Source organism: Saccopteryx bilineata, chromosome 7 (genome assembly GCF_036850765.1).
Source record: "Saccopteryx bilineata isolate mSacBil1 chromosome 7, mSacBil1_pri_phased_curated, whole genome shotgun sequence".
Classification (NCBI taxonomy): Eukaryota; Metazoa; Chordata; class Mammalia; order Chiroptera; family Emballonuridae; genus Saccopteryx; species Saccopteryx bilineata.
This window is the reverse complement of record NC_089496.1, coordinates 113,830,575-113,846,411: the sequence shown is the minus strand read 5'-3', so window position 1 is coordinate 113,846,411 and position 15,837 is coordinate 113,830,575. Positions and strand designations below refer to the sequence as shown.

General features: G+C 45.5%; 1 protein-coding gene across 1 annotated transcript in view; it reads right to left on the bottom strand.

Moving 5' to 3' along the window:
* The window catches only part of SCART1 (scavenger receptor family member expressed on T cells 1), a 30,414-nt gene that overhangs the window by 3,066 nt on the left and 11,511 nt on the right, over nucleotides 1-15,837 (bottom strand). The window contains 12 exon segments of the mRNA XM_066240401.1: nucleotides 9,996-10,015; nucleotides 11,053-11,350; nucleotides 11,424-11,492; nucleotides 11,669-11,851; nucleotides 11,854-11,911; nucleotides 11,914-11,975; nucleotides 13,596-13,640; nucleotides 13,643-13,867; nucleotides 13,870-13,896; nucleotides 13,966-14,283; nucleotides 14,425-14,730; nucleotides 15,153-15,461. Coding sequence (XP_066096498.1) covers nucleotides 9,996-10,015; nucleotides 11,053-11,350; nucleotides 11,424-11,492; nucleotides 11,669-11,851; nucleotides 11,854-11,911; nucleotides 11,914-11,975; nucleotides 13,596-13,640; nucleotides 13,643-13,867; nucleotides 13,870-13,896; nucleotides 13,966-14,283; nucleotides 14,425-14,730; nucleotides 15,153-15,461 — 1,920 coding nt within the window.

The window sequence follows — 15,837 nt, the reverse complement described above, 5'->3', positions numbered from 1 at the left end:
GGTTTCACCTATAACAAATATATAAAGCAATCTAACACAAGCAGATATGAAATGTGTTTCATTCTTCTTAAAGATTAACATAATATGATTAGAAGGATAATTTCTCCAGATTTTTCCTTTCTACACGGACATATGTTTAAGTGCCATGGCTACTTTCCACAAATGATATTGTATAGGACCAAATTTTATATGAGGAGCTTGAGGTGACATCCCTCCTCTATGCTATATGATAGTATGATTACTTTGATCACCAGCTGTAATTAAACCATTGTTCTTATGCCACCTTAAATCAGCACCCTGCCCTTTAACTTGGGCAGAGCTAGCTATGAGGGTTTTAATCTATAACGTTTTATGTACAGATGTATTACTTTTAAATCTATATCCTTGTAACAAACTTTTTTTTTCATTTCCTTATTTTTGACAATAGAGAGCCAAGCTTGAGTTTCTATTTTTAAATAGTGTGGCTCATGTCCTATACATATAGGTAATCCCTCAACTCCTGTTGTATGATTTCTAATTTTACACCTTCTTTCGAAGGTGCTAAGGGACCTCTATCATTAAACGGTCTTGGAAGCCAGTTAGAGTCATTAACAAAAATAGGAAAGGCACTATTTTCCTAATGAATAGTTCTACTTAATGGAGGATTAGGAGCATATGCCTAATAACTAAAATTTTCAGCTCTACTTACCAGAATTGTTACCAAAGCAATCATTGCTAAAAACAGGTTAGTAGCATTTTCTTCTTTTTTAGTAGTTTGTAGCATTTTTTACCATTAAAGGTCAGTTTTTTAAGTTGACCCCACCTTGGTATTTTAGCTTTTTTAATACCAAGCACTAGTACCTTTAAGATTCTTCTTTTGAAATTCATTTCTTCCATCTCAGCAATGGGTGGATATGGAAAGAATCTATTGTTGTTATTCATGTTGTTAGTTTAATTCTATGAGCAGGACTCCAAAGGACTTCACCGGATTCTGCAGTGACACAAGCAAACCCTCTTCCCCAATGTTGCACTACATTAGGTACCTATTGATTCAATTCACTTTTATAATGTATAGGTTGATTAATCTTAGAACTCTTACTTTTCGTCTAATGTCTGCAGCAGTCAAATTATCTTCTCCTGTATTTAAGAAATTTAAAGTAAATGAAGCTTTGTATAACATAATTCTAGGGAATAATCTCCTTTCTTCTCCCCCCTTTTGTTTAAGTAACATATTTTTCAGAGTGCAATTACTGCATTCAATAATTGCTTGTTCTTGTGGATTATATGGAATTCTAGTAGTATGTTTAATATTTTAAAATGCTAAGAATTGTTGAAATTTAGTAGATGTATAGGCAGGACTATTGTCAGTTTTAATTGCTTTAGGAATGCCTATAATATTAAAAGTTTCAATAAGATGTTGAATGACACAATTAGCCTTTTTTCTAGGTAAAGGTGTGGCCTATCGAAAGGAAGAATAAATATTAATAAAACCGTACATAAGATAGTTTTTTAAAAGAAGAAATATGAGCAATATCTATTTGCTACAGGTTATTACTGTGATGTTCAACTATGGAGGATGCTAATAGGAGTAGAAAGAGTTACAATTTATGACTTAGTAGGAGAATCAGACTTGTATTCAAGCTAATCAAAATGCTATAATGCTAACCTTCTTATTAATATTATAGAAAATGAACTTTTTAGATAGACAGTTTGCTAATTTACAACAGCAATGTAGGCAAAATGTAGGGGTGAGGATTTGCTCTTATTTCCACAAATACAGGACTAGTAGATACCTTCCAGGAAATTAAAGCCTCAGCATAAGCCCTCTAGGATTCATTCCTCTCGGTAATGGAGGAGCATTTATAATACTATACTGAGGACAATTTCTAACAACATTCCAAGCTTCTCACCAGGTTATTTTAAATTTTTGCATTAAATTTTTTTATTTGGCCTGACCTGTGGTGGTGCAGTGGATAAAGCATTGACCTGGAAATGCTGAGGTCGCCGGTTCAAAACCCTGGGCTTGCCTGGTCAAGGCACATATGGGAGTTGATGCTTCCAGCTCCTCCCCCCTTCTCTCTCTCTGTCTCTCCTCTCTCTCTCTGTCTCTTCCTCTCCTTCCTAAAATGAATAAATAAAACATAAAATAAAAATATTTTAAAAAAATTTTTTTTTATTTGTATGAGTCTTTGTATAAAACTTAGTAGCTATTTTTATTGATCTAATGAGTAATTGATCAACTTCATTATCTGTAGTAGACATAGGTCCTGGTAAAGCTGTATGAGAACAAATGTGAGTTATATAGATAGGCAAATTTCATTCTTACAATAAAAGTTGTAACTCTTGAAACAATTTGTGGAATCTAGAATTATTTGAAATATAAACAGTTTCTATAAGTTTAATTGTATGTTCTACATATTGTGAATCAGTAACAATGTTAATAGGATAGAATGTTTGAATTTTGTTTTCAGCAACAATTAAATTACACTGATTTAAGGTTTTAGAAGTTAGTTTGGTTGTTTTTTTTTTGGTTTTTTTTTTGTATTTTTCTGAAGCTGGAACAGGGAGAGACAGTCAGACAGACTCCCGCATGCGCCCGACCGGGATCCACCCAGCACGCCCACCAGGGGCGACGCTCTGCCCACCAGGGGGCGATACTCTGCCCCTCTGGGCGTCACTCTGCACGACCAGAGCCACTCTAGCGCCTGGGGCAGCGGCCAAGGAGCCATCCCCAGCGCCCGGGCCATCCTTGCTCCAGTGGAGCCTTGGCTGCGGGAGGGGAAGAGAGAGACACAGAGGAAGGGGGGGGGTGGAGAAGCAAATGAGCGCTTCTCCTATGTGCCTTGGCCGGGAATCGAACCCGGGTCCCCCACACACCAGGCCAACGCTCTACCGCTGAGCCAACCGGCCAGGGCCTAAGGTTTTAGAAGTTTTAAGGATGACTGAAAGTTCAGCATCATTTTTATAAGCTATTAATATGTCATTTATAAATGATTATTAAAGATTGAGGATATTTTTAACAAATTTTTTCTAAAGGTTGATTTACATAATGTTGAAATAGTGTATGATTATTCAACATTGCTTATTTAAGTAATATAAACTTAGTAAGAATAGTTAGTTATGCTTATTGTTATAGACACAATAGTTAGCATTGCTAGAAACAGAGTCAATGATGTTTTTTGAAGTCTTAGTCTTAATTAAAACATTTTTGCCTCCTGGGTAAGTTTATTTAATTGTCAAATTTCCCTTTTTTCTATTTCTAACTTATGCCGAGGCTTCAATTTCCTGGAAGGTATCTACTAGTCCTGTATTTGTGGAAATAAGAGCAAATCCTCACCCCTACATTTTGCCTACATTGCTGTTGTAAATTAGCAAACTGTCTATCTAAAAAGTTCATTTTCTATAATATTAATAAGAAGGTTAGCATTATAGCATTTTGATTAGCTTGAATACAAGTCTGATTCTCCTACTAAGTCATAAATTGTAACTCTTTCTACTCCTATTAGCATCCTCCATAGTTGAAGCTGGTGCGGGAACCAGATGAACAGTCTACCCTACACTGGCAGGTAATCTGGCCCACGCCTGTGCCTCAGTCAATCTAGCCATCTTCTCATTGCACTTAGCAGGTGTCTCCTCTATTCTCGGGGCAATTAACTTTATTACCACCATTATTAATATGAAACTCCCTGCCCTATCCCAATACCAAACACCTCTCTTTGTCTGATCCGTCCTGATTACCGCAGTCTTACTCCTTCTATCACTCCCTGTACTAGCTGCTGGGATCACTATACTTCTAATGGACCGAAACTTAAACACAACCTTCTTCGATCCAGCCGGAGGGGGCGATCCCATTTTATATCAACACTTATTTTGATTCTTCGGCCACCCCGAGGTATACATTCTCATCCTACCCGGATTCGGAATTATTTCCCATATTGTTACATACTACTCAGGAAAAAAAGAACCATTTGGTTATATAGGAATAGTCTGAGCCATGATATCTATTGGGTTCCTAGGGTTTATTGTATGAGCCCATCATATATTTACTGTTGGAATAGACGTCGATACACGTGCCTACTTCACATCTGCCTCTGTAATTATTGCCATTCCTACTGGTGTTAAAGTATTTAACTGATTAGCAACTCTTCATGGAGGTAATATCAAATGATCCCCGGCCATATTATGGGCCCTTGGGTTTATTTTCCTTTTTACTTTAGGGGGTTTAACCGGCATTGTACTAGCTAATTCATCTCTAGACATTGTACTTCATGACACTTATTATGTAGTAGCCCATTTTCACTACGCTTTATCCATAGGGGCAGTATTTGCCATTATGGGTGGATTTGTCCACTGATTTCCCCTTTTCTCCAGCTACACCCTACACTCCGCCTGAACTAAAGCTCACTTTTTAGTTATATTTGTAGGTGTTAGTATAACTTTCTTTCCCCAACACTTCTTAGGCTTATCCGGAATGCCGCGACGATACTCCGATTACCCTGATGCCTACACTACCTGAAACACTGTGTCATCTATAGGCTCCTTCATCTCATTGACAGCTGTAATGCTAATGGTTTTCATCGTATGGGAAGCATTTGCCTCCAAACGAGAAGTCTCACTAGTAGAACTAACAACCACAAACCTTGAATGACTCCACGGCTGCCCTCCCCCTTATCACACATTCGAAGAGCCTACTTATATTAATATTAAATAAATAAGAAAGGAAGGATTCAAACCCCCTTAAATTGGTTTCAAGCCAACACCATATCCACTATGTCTTTCTCCACGGTAGAGGTATTAGTAAAATTTACGTAACTTTGTCAGGGTTAAATTATAGGTGAAACCCCTATATACCTCTATGGCATACCCATTCCAAACAGGCTTCCAAGATGCAACCTCTCCTATTATAGAAGAGCTGCTACACTTTCACTACCACACTTTAATTATTGTATTCCTTATCAGCTCCCTAGTCCTCTATATCATCTCAATTATATTAACCACTAAATTAACCCACACAAGCACCATAGATGCCCAAGAGGTGGAGACCATCTGAACGATTCTACCAGCTATTATCCTCATTATAATTGCACTCCCATCCCTCCAAATCCTTTACATAATGGACAAAATTAATAACCCCCCTATCACCGTTAAAACTATGGGCCATCAATGGTACTGAAGTTATGAATATACAGATTATGAAGATTTGAGTTTTGCCTTTTATATAATCCCCACATCCAATCTCGAACCCAATCTGCCTGCTGGAAGTAGACAACTGAGTGGTTCTACCCATAGAACTCACCGTTCCTTTATTAATCTCATCAGAAGATCTCCTACACTCCTGAGCCGTCCCATCTTTGGGCTTAAAAACAGACGCTATACCAGGACGCCTAAATCAAACAACCCTACTATCCACATGACCCGGCTTATATTATGAACAATGTTCCAAAATCTGCGGATCCAACCATAGCTTCATACCAATTGTACTTGAAATAGTCCCATTAAAACATTTTGAAAAATGATCATCATCCGTACTATAATATCATCAAGAAGCTTCTGCAGCATCAACCTTTTAAGTTGAAGATTGAGAGCCTCACCCTCTCCTTGATAACATGCCCCAACTGGACACTTCCACATGATTTATCACAATTTTATCAATAATTATCACACTGTTTATTATCATACAATTAAAGGTCTCCAAACACTCATACTATTCAGCCCCTGAGCCTTCCTTAGCCAAATCACTAAAGCATACAACCCCCTGAGAAACAAAATGAACGAAAATCTATTCGCCTCTTTCATTACCCCTACAATAATAGGACTGCCTGTTGTTGTTTTAATTATTATATTCCCCACCATCCTATTTCCTTCCTCCAGTCGACTAATTGCAAATCGATTAATTGTAATACAATGATGACTCCTTCACTTAACATCAAAACAAATGATAATAATCCACAGTCAAAAAGGACAAACCTGAACCTTTATGCTAATGTCACTAATTCTATTCATCGGGTCCACAAACCTCCTCGGCCTTCTACCCCATTCCTTCACACCCACTACTCAATTATCAATAAACCTCGGAATGGCTATCCCATTATGGGCAGGTACAGTAATCCATTCTTGATTTCTGGCACAAAACTAAAGCCTCCCTTGTGCAATTCCTCCCACAAGGTACCCCCATCCCCCTTATCCCCATACTAGTTATCATCAAAACAATCAGCCTATTTATTCAACCCATAGCCTTAGCCGTTCGGCTAACAGCAAATATTACCGCAGGGCACCTTTTAATTCACCTCATTGGAGGTGCAACTCTAGCACTCATAAGCATTAGCACTGCAACTGCATTAATCCCATTCATCATTCTTATTTTATTAACTATCCTGGAGTTTGCTGTAGCCCTTATCCAGGCCTACGTCTTCACACTCCTAGTTAGCCTGTACTTACACGATAATGCCTAATGACCCACCAAACCCATGCATATCACATAGTAAACCCCAGCCCCTGACCTCTTACAGGAGCCCTGTCTGCATTACTACTAACCTTCGGACTAATTATATGGTTCCATTTTAACTCGATGTCCCTTCTACTATTGGGCCTAACAACTAATCTCCTAACAATATACCAATGATGACACGACGTTGTCCGAGAGGGTACTTTTCAAGGTCACCATTCACCTGTTGTTCAAAAAGGACTTCGCTGTTCTTTCAAAAGCAAAAGAGTTACAAGCTAACATTTCTAAATTTTTTGAAATAAAACATTCAGAGTCCATGAAGGAGGATAGTAGTTGCTGCGTATAAAGACAGTTTTATACTGGGAGCAAGCCATTTTTAACTCTTTAAGAGCTTTGACAGAAATTTGGTCATAGTGAGTATAAAAAACTCCTTGTCAGAAAGTTTAGACTGTAATTTAAAAAGTTGCTCTTTTAATTATTTATAAGATAAATGTTTTTCTTTATCAGAGGCCAAATGACCCTTGTTATTTTCCTATTGTAAAAGAAATCTTAGAGCTTTGTTAGGGACTTCTCCTAAGCCATGCAACTTAGTGACTACTGCCTAAGTGGGCTAAAAAGAAAACTAATGTTGCTTAGTAATAAGAGATGCATCAGCTTCTATACCTAAAAGTCTTTTGTATTGTTAAGTCTATTATAGGGCATCAGAGGAACTAAATTCCCGCTTTCCTCAGTACCTCCTTTTTCAGGATGTTGCCTTACAAGCAGCCAACTGTCTGAAGCAGCTTGAGATAAATTCTTAAAATGACTTAATTTTATTTAATTCCTTAGTTTTACAAATTTGAGCATATTTTACACATAAACAAGACAATTTTCAATACAGAAACACATGTATAACATATAACTTTAATTAATCCTAATATTTGAATTCTTATTTGATTTCAAACTTTGAATATACCTTATAATGTATTAACCAAATTGGCAAGTCTTAAGGATCCATATTCTATTTAATTTAAATTTAAATGAGCACTCCTTATAATTTCTCATTTTAAAGCAAAAAATATATGGATGAAACTATTTTTTCAATATAAAAGCCGGCATTTTTAATCTTTGTATGTAAACAATTCAGGCCTTAAAAATCACATTTTAGACAACATCAAACAAAAACTAAGCAGAAATTAGAATTAGACAAACCAAAGAGAAACCTGGGATTTCAGAGCAGTCAGACTAGAAAGATGCCTGCCTGATTTTAATCAGGGCATTTTCTGACAGAGGGGCTGACAATGGATGAGACTAAACAAAATTTCCCCAAGAAAATTCTCTTGGCAGCTGCTGGGATATTTTCTATAGTCTGATCCAACACATGTCCCCTGCCTCAGTTTCCAGGCAAAGAATAAGAAAGAAACAAAATGATAGCTCAGAGGATTATAGCTAAAACACCAAAAAAAATCAGTATTTATTTATTTTATTATTACAAAGACTAGAGAATTCTAAGGACTTTATGATTCTTCTATATGTCCTAATTCTAATTGAGTTTGTATCAACTGATGTAAAGCTGCAAGCTTTTTTCCCTTGTCTCTATCTCCAGTGATTTGCATCTAGGCTTTAAGACAAGCAATCTAATCTGAGCTATAACAGCATCGGTATAACCAGTTTGTTGTCCCACAGCTGCATAAGCACCAACTCCGTTGAGCATTTCAAAAGTAACTCCCCGGGGATTATTTCTGGCGCTCATGCAAGATATTCGAAAAGCCTCCTCTCTCCACCAAGATTTGAATTGTAAATATTGTCCTGGTTCCAAAACCATACTAGCAAGTAAATTCCAATCTAAAGGAATGGTTAAATGATTATTACAATAGGAAGAGATAAGACTTTGAACATATGAGGACTGAGGTCCATACGTAGCAACAGATAGTTTGACTAGCTTTAAGAAAGTAAATTCACCCTGGCCGGTTGGCTCAGTGGTAGAGCATCAGCCTGGCGTGCAGGAGTCCCAGGTTCAATTCCCGGCCAGGGCACACAGGAGAAGCACCCATCTGCTTCTCCACCCCTCCCCCTCTCCTTCCTCTCTGTCTCTCTCTTCCCCTCCCGCAGCCAAGGCTCCATTGGAGCAAAGTTGGCCTAGGCACTGAGGATGGCTCTGTGGCCTCTGCCTCAGGCACTAGAGTGGCTCTGGTTGCAACAGAGCGACGCCCCAAGATGGGCAGAGCATCGCCCCCTGGTGGGCGTGCCGGGTAGATCCCGGTCGGGCACATGCGGGAGTCTGTCTGACTGCCTCCTCGTTTCCAACTTCAGAAAAATACCAAAAAAAAAAAAAAAAAAAAGTAAATTCAATTTGGTCAAATTGGATATTATGCCCTTCCCCAGGATCTGGAGCATTAAGAGGAAAAGGCTGTTGAATAATTGGAAAAATAGATGTAGAATAATTACTAGAATTAGATTCTAAATCATCATGATGCATAAGCACCTGTTGCATTTCAGAGATTTCAGGGAATTGAAAAATCCTTCCCCTGCCAGTACCAATTAATTTTTTACCTTGAATTGGAGAAGCCGTAGGTTCACATATATCTTGCTTTTGAACAGGATAAGCAGTATACTGATTTCCATTCTCCTGTTGTTCCAGTGTAAATTGTAGTTTACTTAATAAATGTTTTAGACAGGCAACATCATCCATAGGGGCTCTCTCATTTTTTAAGAAAGAGGGATGAAAGCCTGTGGACGGCTGAATTTCATTAACATTATCAGTAACTTCAGAAGCAGAGACAGTATTGTCCAAGTCATTCTGTTCATTCTGTGCTGAATCAAATTCTTCAGACTCATTAAAAATAACCTCACTCAAGTCTTTAACAGAATCTCTATCTGATTGCAAAGGTCCAAGGGCTGTAGCAATAAGATTATAAGCAGCCCACATTTCAGCATCAAGTGGATCTCCGTGCTGATAAACACAGCATAAAGATTTTCCTACTTGTTGCCAAACATTCAAATTCAATCGATTACAACATTCAGGAGTATACCAATAACAGTGTTTCTGAATAGCATTTAAAAGACTTAACAAAACCTTGCTTTTATCTGAATCTCAGATCCTTTTAAAAGGGATTTTAAAACTTGTACATAACTGTCCCGTAATGAATGGGAATCCCTCATGACTTTGCTAGTTACCCGAAAGTTTCATGTACACAGCGCGTGAAACTTACCCTTTTGGGGTTCCATCTGTTTCCAATCTCTTCTTTTTTTTTTTTTTTTCTGAAGCTGGAAACAGGGAGAGACAGTCAGACAGACTCCCGCATGCACCCGACCAGGACCCACCCGGCACGCCCACCAGGGGCGATGCTCTGCCAACCAGGGGGCGGTGCTCTGCCCCTCTGGGGTGTCGCTATGCCATGACCAGAGCCACTCTAGTGCCTGGGGCAGAGGCCAAGGAGCCATCCCCAGCGCCCGGGCCATCTTTGCTCCAATGGAGCCTTGGCTGCGGGAGGGGAAGAGAGAGACAGAGAGGAAGGACGCGGGGGTGGAGAAGCAAATGGGTGCCTCTCCTATGTGCCCTGGCCGGGAATTGAACCCGGATCCCCCACACGCCAGGCCGACGCTCTACCGCTGAGCCAACCGGCCAGGGCCCCCAATCTCTTCTTAAGGCCCCATGTTGGGCGCCAAATGTTGTTGTGAGTCGGGGGCGCAGAGAGAGATCAGCAGATGAAATCATCAAGGACTAGCAAAGGACCACCGCTCACTCAGGTAAATGACCCCGAGTTCACGCTGTGTCCTAATTTTATTCACAAGACTTCAAAAAGCTTGTTTACTGAGAAATTGGCATAACATCAAGTGTAACTTTTACTTAAAGATACATGGAGTGCACCTGCAAGATAGCTTAGTAACAACATAATATCAGAAGGCATTAATTGCTATTGCTTCTATGGTTTCCACAACATTCCTCTCTTTATCTCAAGGGATAACCTTGGAAGGTACAGAAATCTTATGAGAATGTTTTACTGAGAAAAAGCCCAGCAACTGCCTTCAGTCACATAGACCTGTTTCAGTGACCCACCTTCAAGTCACAAAACAATTCTCTTGGCAAAACATTCTTTTCTTCTTGGCTGTGTTCCCATCCAAGGCCATACAATGGGTTATTCCACTACAGGCTGGCACAGGATGTACAGCTGAGTTCCCCTGAGATTAGGGTGTCTCCTGCACCATGGTCCTGCTCTTGTTGACCTCACTGCCCACCCCAACTGTGGCACAGGTGTCCACAGAGGACTCCAAGATGCCCTCCACGTGACTCCTTTGTAAGGCTCCTCTGCGTCAGGGCCAGACAGAAGGGTGTGACAGAGGCCTGAGGAGGAACACACCTACCCAATGCTTGCGGCAGGACTGTGGGCCCCCTGTCACCTGCAGCAGAAATGCGCCAGACCGCAGGGTGAGGAAGAAGAGGCAGCCATATCCCTGAGCAGCATCTCAGCCTTACTTAGCCTGAGCCTGTCATGTCATCCGACCCCCCCTCCCACGGAGTGAGCCTGTCTGTGTAGGGGCAACCTCAGGGCCAGATCTGGGTGTACCCACAGTGGGGAACATTCCAGAGGAACCCTCCTGGCACCCCCTTTCCCAGCACCCAAAACAGTTCCCAGCCTCCCCCCTACTCACCAGAGCAGCGCACGCCTGCATCCTCCTTGTGCCTGCAGTTCGCACATCCCCACAGGGATGCCTCGCTGCCCCAGCACCCCACCTCGTCCAGCCACACGGGTCCTGAGCCTGGACCAAACGCGGCCCCCACCAGGGCGCTGATGGCCCCGCCACAGCCCAGTTGGCGGCACACGACCTCCGCATCTGCCAGGTCCCAGGAATCATCACACACGGTGCCCCAGGAGCCAGCGTGCCAGAGCTCCAGGCGGCCGGAGCAGCGGTCCTCGCCCCCGCGCACGCGCACCACGCCCTCCTCTGGAAAGGGGGTTGTGGTCACTGCAAAGCAGGCTTGGGGTGAGGAGAAGACAGACAGATGGCAGAGAAGTACCTGGGCAGCTGTGGGTAGATGAGCAGTCGAGGGTCTCCTCAGGGTCCTGCACTGTTTTCTCTGATAACTCTACTGGATTAAACAGCAGCCATCCCAGAGTAAATGCCCTGAAAGCTTCAGAATAAAGTTTGCGGAGCCCAAGTGATCCCCGAACCTCCCACCATGGGTCAATGGCAGCCCTTGCAGGTGACCTATTAGGACACGGAAGCCCCTTCCAGGCACCTCAGGGACAGCCAGGGCCCCACCTGTACAGGTGATCCAGACCTCCTCTCCGTGGGCACAAGAGCGAGGGTGCCACAGGGCTGAGGGGCACTGCCACAGTGTGGAGCTCTGCAGCTGGCGGCACTCAATGTTGTCCACTCAGGAGTTGCCCAGGCCAGTGTGCACAGGCCTGTTCTCCAGCCAACCCTGCTCCCCACTGCCCAGGTGGACAAAGAGGTGTCCTTCAGGGCATTACTGCACACGGCCCCCCAGGTACCATTGTATAATAGAACACGTCCAGCCACCCAGCACAGTGCTGGGTGCCACTTCGCAGCCTCAGGTCCACTGACACTGGAAGACAAGCACAGTCAGGCCAGGGGAAATCTCTGAAGAAGGAGGACCAAATGAAGGGCCCCAGCATGGAGACAAGTGCTGCTCAAGGCCATCTGGCCCAGAGAGGCCCTGCCAGTGACCAAGCATCCCCACACCATCTCCCACCTGAGCACATGAGCAGCAGTTAACCACAGGTAACCAGAGTTTGTCCCCAGTTGTCATGTCTTAGCAGGTATGCCAGTAGACTGTCCAGAAACCCACCTTTGGAAATTACTCAAAATACAGAACAATCTTTTTGCATAAGATGATAAATTTAGCAATGATAATAAAAATTTAAAAATTAAAAGAAGAGGAATTAACACAGAGCTCCATGTTTACACAGCAACAGTCCAGGCTGGCCAAGGTCCACAAGCTGTCATAACACCCTTGACCCATGCAATTTCAACAGGGGGACATATTAGGAAGACTCAAATATTGCCACATATCAGAGTATTAGACAATCCTTTCAAATTATGTTATGAGGGCCTGTAATACAACAAAGATACCATACCAGGATCAATGGAGCAAGCTGGGTATGACATGCACATGACAGGGTCATAACTAAATAACACAGCTCAGAAAAAACAAGGAGAGGAATGTATCCACAACAGATCAAAAAAGTAGCCACAAAGACATGCCTGTGTCCACACCCCTGGCAATCAGTCTATTCCCCTGGGCTGGCTGCGAGGCTCTGGCCAGCTGAATGAATGGGGCAAGAGTGACCGTGCTGTTCCACACTGGCCTCTGCCTGCCACCAGGCTTAGTCCTGACAAGCAGAGCGTCCCTCATGCCTGCCAGCAGCCAGTCCTCAGCAGCAGCCGGAGGGAGCCCACTGGACTGCCCCAGAGCAAGGAAGAACCGCAGTGAAATTAGAAACACAATGATGAACTGAAGTGAACACCCAAGAACATGGACCACAACTAACAGAACAGCACCTGGAGACACACTTCGAGGGAACAGAGGGAATGCAAAGCAGGGAACCTCAACGTTCTTCACAAAGAAGCAGGATTGAACCTGTGCAGTTGCCTTAGACACAGCTGAGGAAAACTTCCCTGAATGCAAGAGGAACCAAAGTTGGTGAGCAGAGGCCACACTGGGAGGCCAGCCTGCCCTGGAGGGTGCCCAGAGATGCCTGGGGAGGCTGAGCTGACACTGTCACAAGCTGAAGGACAAATTCTGTCATTCAACCACGTCACACCAGACAAGAGCCACATACAGAGCCTTGGGTACAGAGATGTCTGAGGAAAAACCTTACCAGTACCTGAGAGAACATCCTGCAGCACACTAAAATATGCAGCAAAAGAAGCCCAGCGCAGGAAAACCTGGAGCAGCAGTGTGAGGTGAGCTTCTGGAAAGGGGCACAGACGTGGGCAGTGCCGTGTGAGGAGCAGCACTCCTCACCCTTGCCAATCCCCAAAGAAAGGAAGTTGCTTCATCGCATGGCCTGAGGCTGGAGGACATGGACTCCATCATATTCTCCCTATCTGGAGGGCAGAGCCCCTGGAGATACGAGTGAGCCCACAAAGAGCCAGTGTGCCTTCATGCACAACCATCAGATACCCAACTGCTGGGTGAGGGGACTCAGCCACCAGGACCAACCTGAGCAGACGACCCCGGGGTCCTTCTTGTGTGAACAGTCGTGCTGGATGGACACTGCCACAGCGCAGACTCGTGGCCCCCGCAGCCCAGCTCCTCCATCCAAATGGGCCCCGTGTTGGCGCCAAAGTGCACAGCCCTCAGGGCGCTGACTGCGTGGCCACAGCCCAGCTGCCGGCAGACCACATGTGCATCCTGCAAGTCCCAGGCGTCGTCACACACGCTGCCCCACGTGCCCCCGTGGAGCACTTCCACGCGCCCAGCACAGCGATCCGCCCCCCAACTAGCCGCACCTGGCGGCTCCCTGTGGACAGACCGAGTCAGGGCCACCAAACCCCAAGGGGGTGGGCGGGGTGCTGGGCTCCTCACTCACCAGAGCACACAATGCCCGCGTCCCGCGACGACCCCGCGGGCACCAGCACGGACGCAGACACGTTGCACTGGGTTAGGCGGGTCTCCGTGCCCAGACACCGCACACGACTCAGCCCCACCCTCCCGGCCTCGTGCCCTGGGGCGGGCGCCTCATAGGCTCGCTCTGCCTCTCCGCACCTCAGCTGCCCGCACACAACACCAGCGCCACGCAAGTCCCACACGTTGTCCAGGACGCGGCCCCACATGCCATCCAGGGACACCTCCACGCGGCCATCACAGCGGCTCTGTCCCTCCCTCAGCTGCAGGGCATGGTGGAGACCTGGGGAGAGAGGTGGGACATGGGAGGAGCTGGCAGGTGTCAGGGGGAGGGGCCCTCCACCTGTAAAGGGGAGAGGCTCACCACCGTCCCCAGTGCCCCTTCCATGCTCAGCCCCTCTGACCATCGCTCCCGCTGACCCACCTGAGCAGACCACAGTGGCTGAGTTTCCCGGGGCACAGGCCAGGGCCCCCAGGGTGCTCACTGGGCAATTCCACAAATAGGGCTCTGTCCCAACACAGTGAAACCTGTCCGGCCAGATGGGGGCATCCCCGTGCCCAAAATGGCCTCCTCCAGGTGTGGCCACTGCGCTGTCACAGTTGAGCTGGTGGCAGAGGATTGTGGTGTCTGCTAAGTCCCAGTGGGTGGCACAGAGGGGCGCCCAGGCCCCCTGAACCTGGAGCTCCACACGCCCCTCACAGCTGCTGCTGCCGTTGACCAGCCGGAACTCTGCAGGGAGAGGGTGTCAGGCTCCCTTTGACACAAAGACCCACCAAGAGGCAATTTCTTCCTTTGCAACCAGTGTGGTGACCACAGAGCTATAGCCTGGCTCATACCAGCTCACATCTCTCAGCTCAGCACTGGCTCACACATCTGTGCAGAGGAGCCCACACTTGGGGCTCTGGCCTTGGTGTCTGAATGGACATTCCTCTAGGACCAGACTCCTGCCCCTCCCACCTCCCCTCCCTCAACCCGTCACAGTGACACTTCCTCTACAGGAACAGGACACCCTCCTGGCTGGAGGCAGTATGTGAGCTGGGGTTGGAGTGCCCACCCAGGCAGAGTTCCAGAGGGAGGCTGGCAGGAAAGGAGGCAGGGCTGAGCCTCAGAGCCACAAGTTGTGCTCTGTCCCAACACACTTCCAGCCTCACCTGAGCACCTGAGCCTGGCGTCCTGGCCGTGCCCACACTGGTGCCTGGGCCCCCGTGGGTAGTGGAACAGCAAGGACTCATTGCCCACACAGTGGAAGGCCTCAGTCCACACCAACCCAGAACCCTGGCCAAAGTGGGCACCCTGGGGTGTGGACACGGCCAAGCCGCACTGCAGCTCCCGACACACCCCGTGGGCCGTGGCCTGGTCCAGGTCATCATCGCAGACAGTGCCCCAGGTCAGGCCATGCCTCACCTCCAGACGCCCGGCACAGGGGTGCTCACTGCCCACCAGCCGGGCCTCTGCGTGTCCTGTGGGAAGAGACCAATTCTCCATTAGTGGCAAGTGTTCTAAACCCAGAGGGGGTCCTTTACATCTAGGCACTGGGTCTGCCAAGCACTGGACAGAACTGACAGCCAGAGGTCTATCTGCCCTACACACAAAACACAGCAGGGAGAGACAAGATGGCACTGGAGTAGGTGGACGTACCAGCATCTACCTCCCAGAACCAAAGTGGATTACAAACTAATTTTATGAACTATCATCTGGAAAAACCACTTTGGACTAAACTAAGAGGACTCTTCAACCAAGGAACACTGAAGAAGCCACACCGAGACTGGTAGGAAAAGCGGAAACGCGGAAACGCGGAGAGGGCTGCCCAGCTCCTCAGAGCGGATGGCAGCAGGG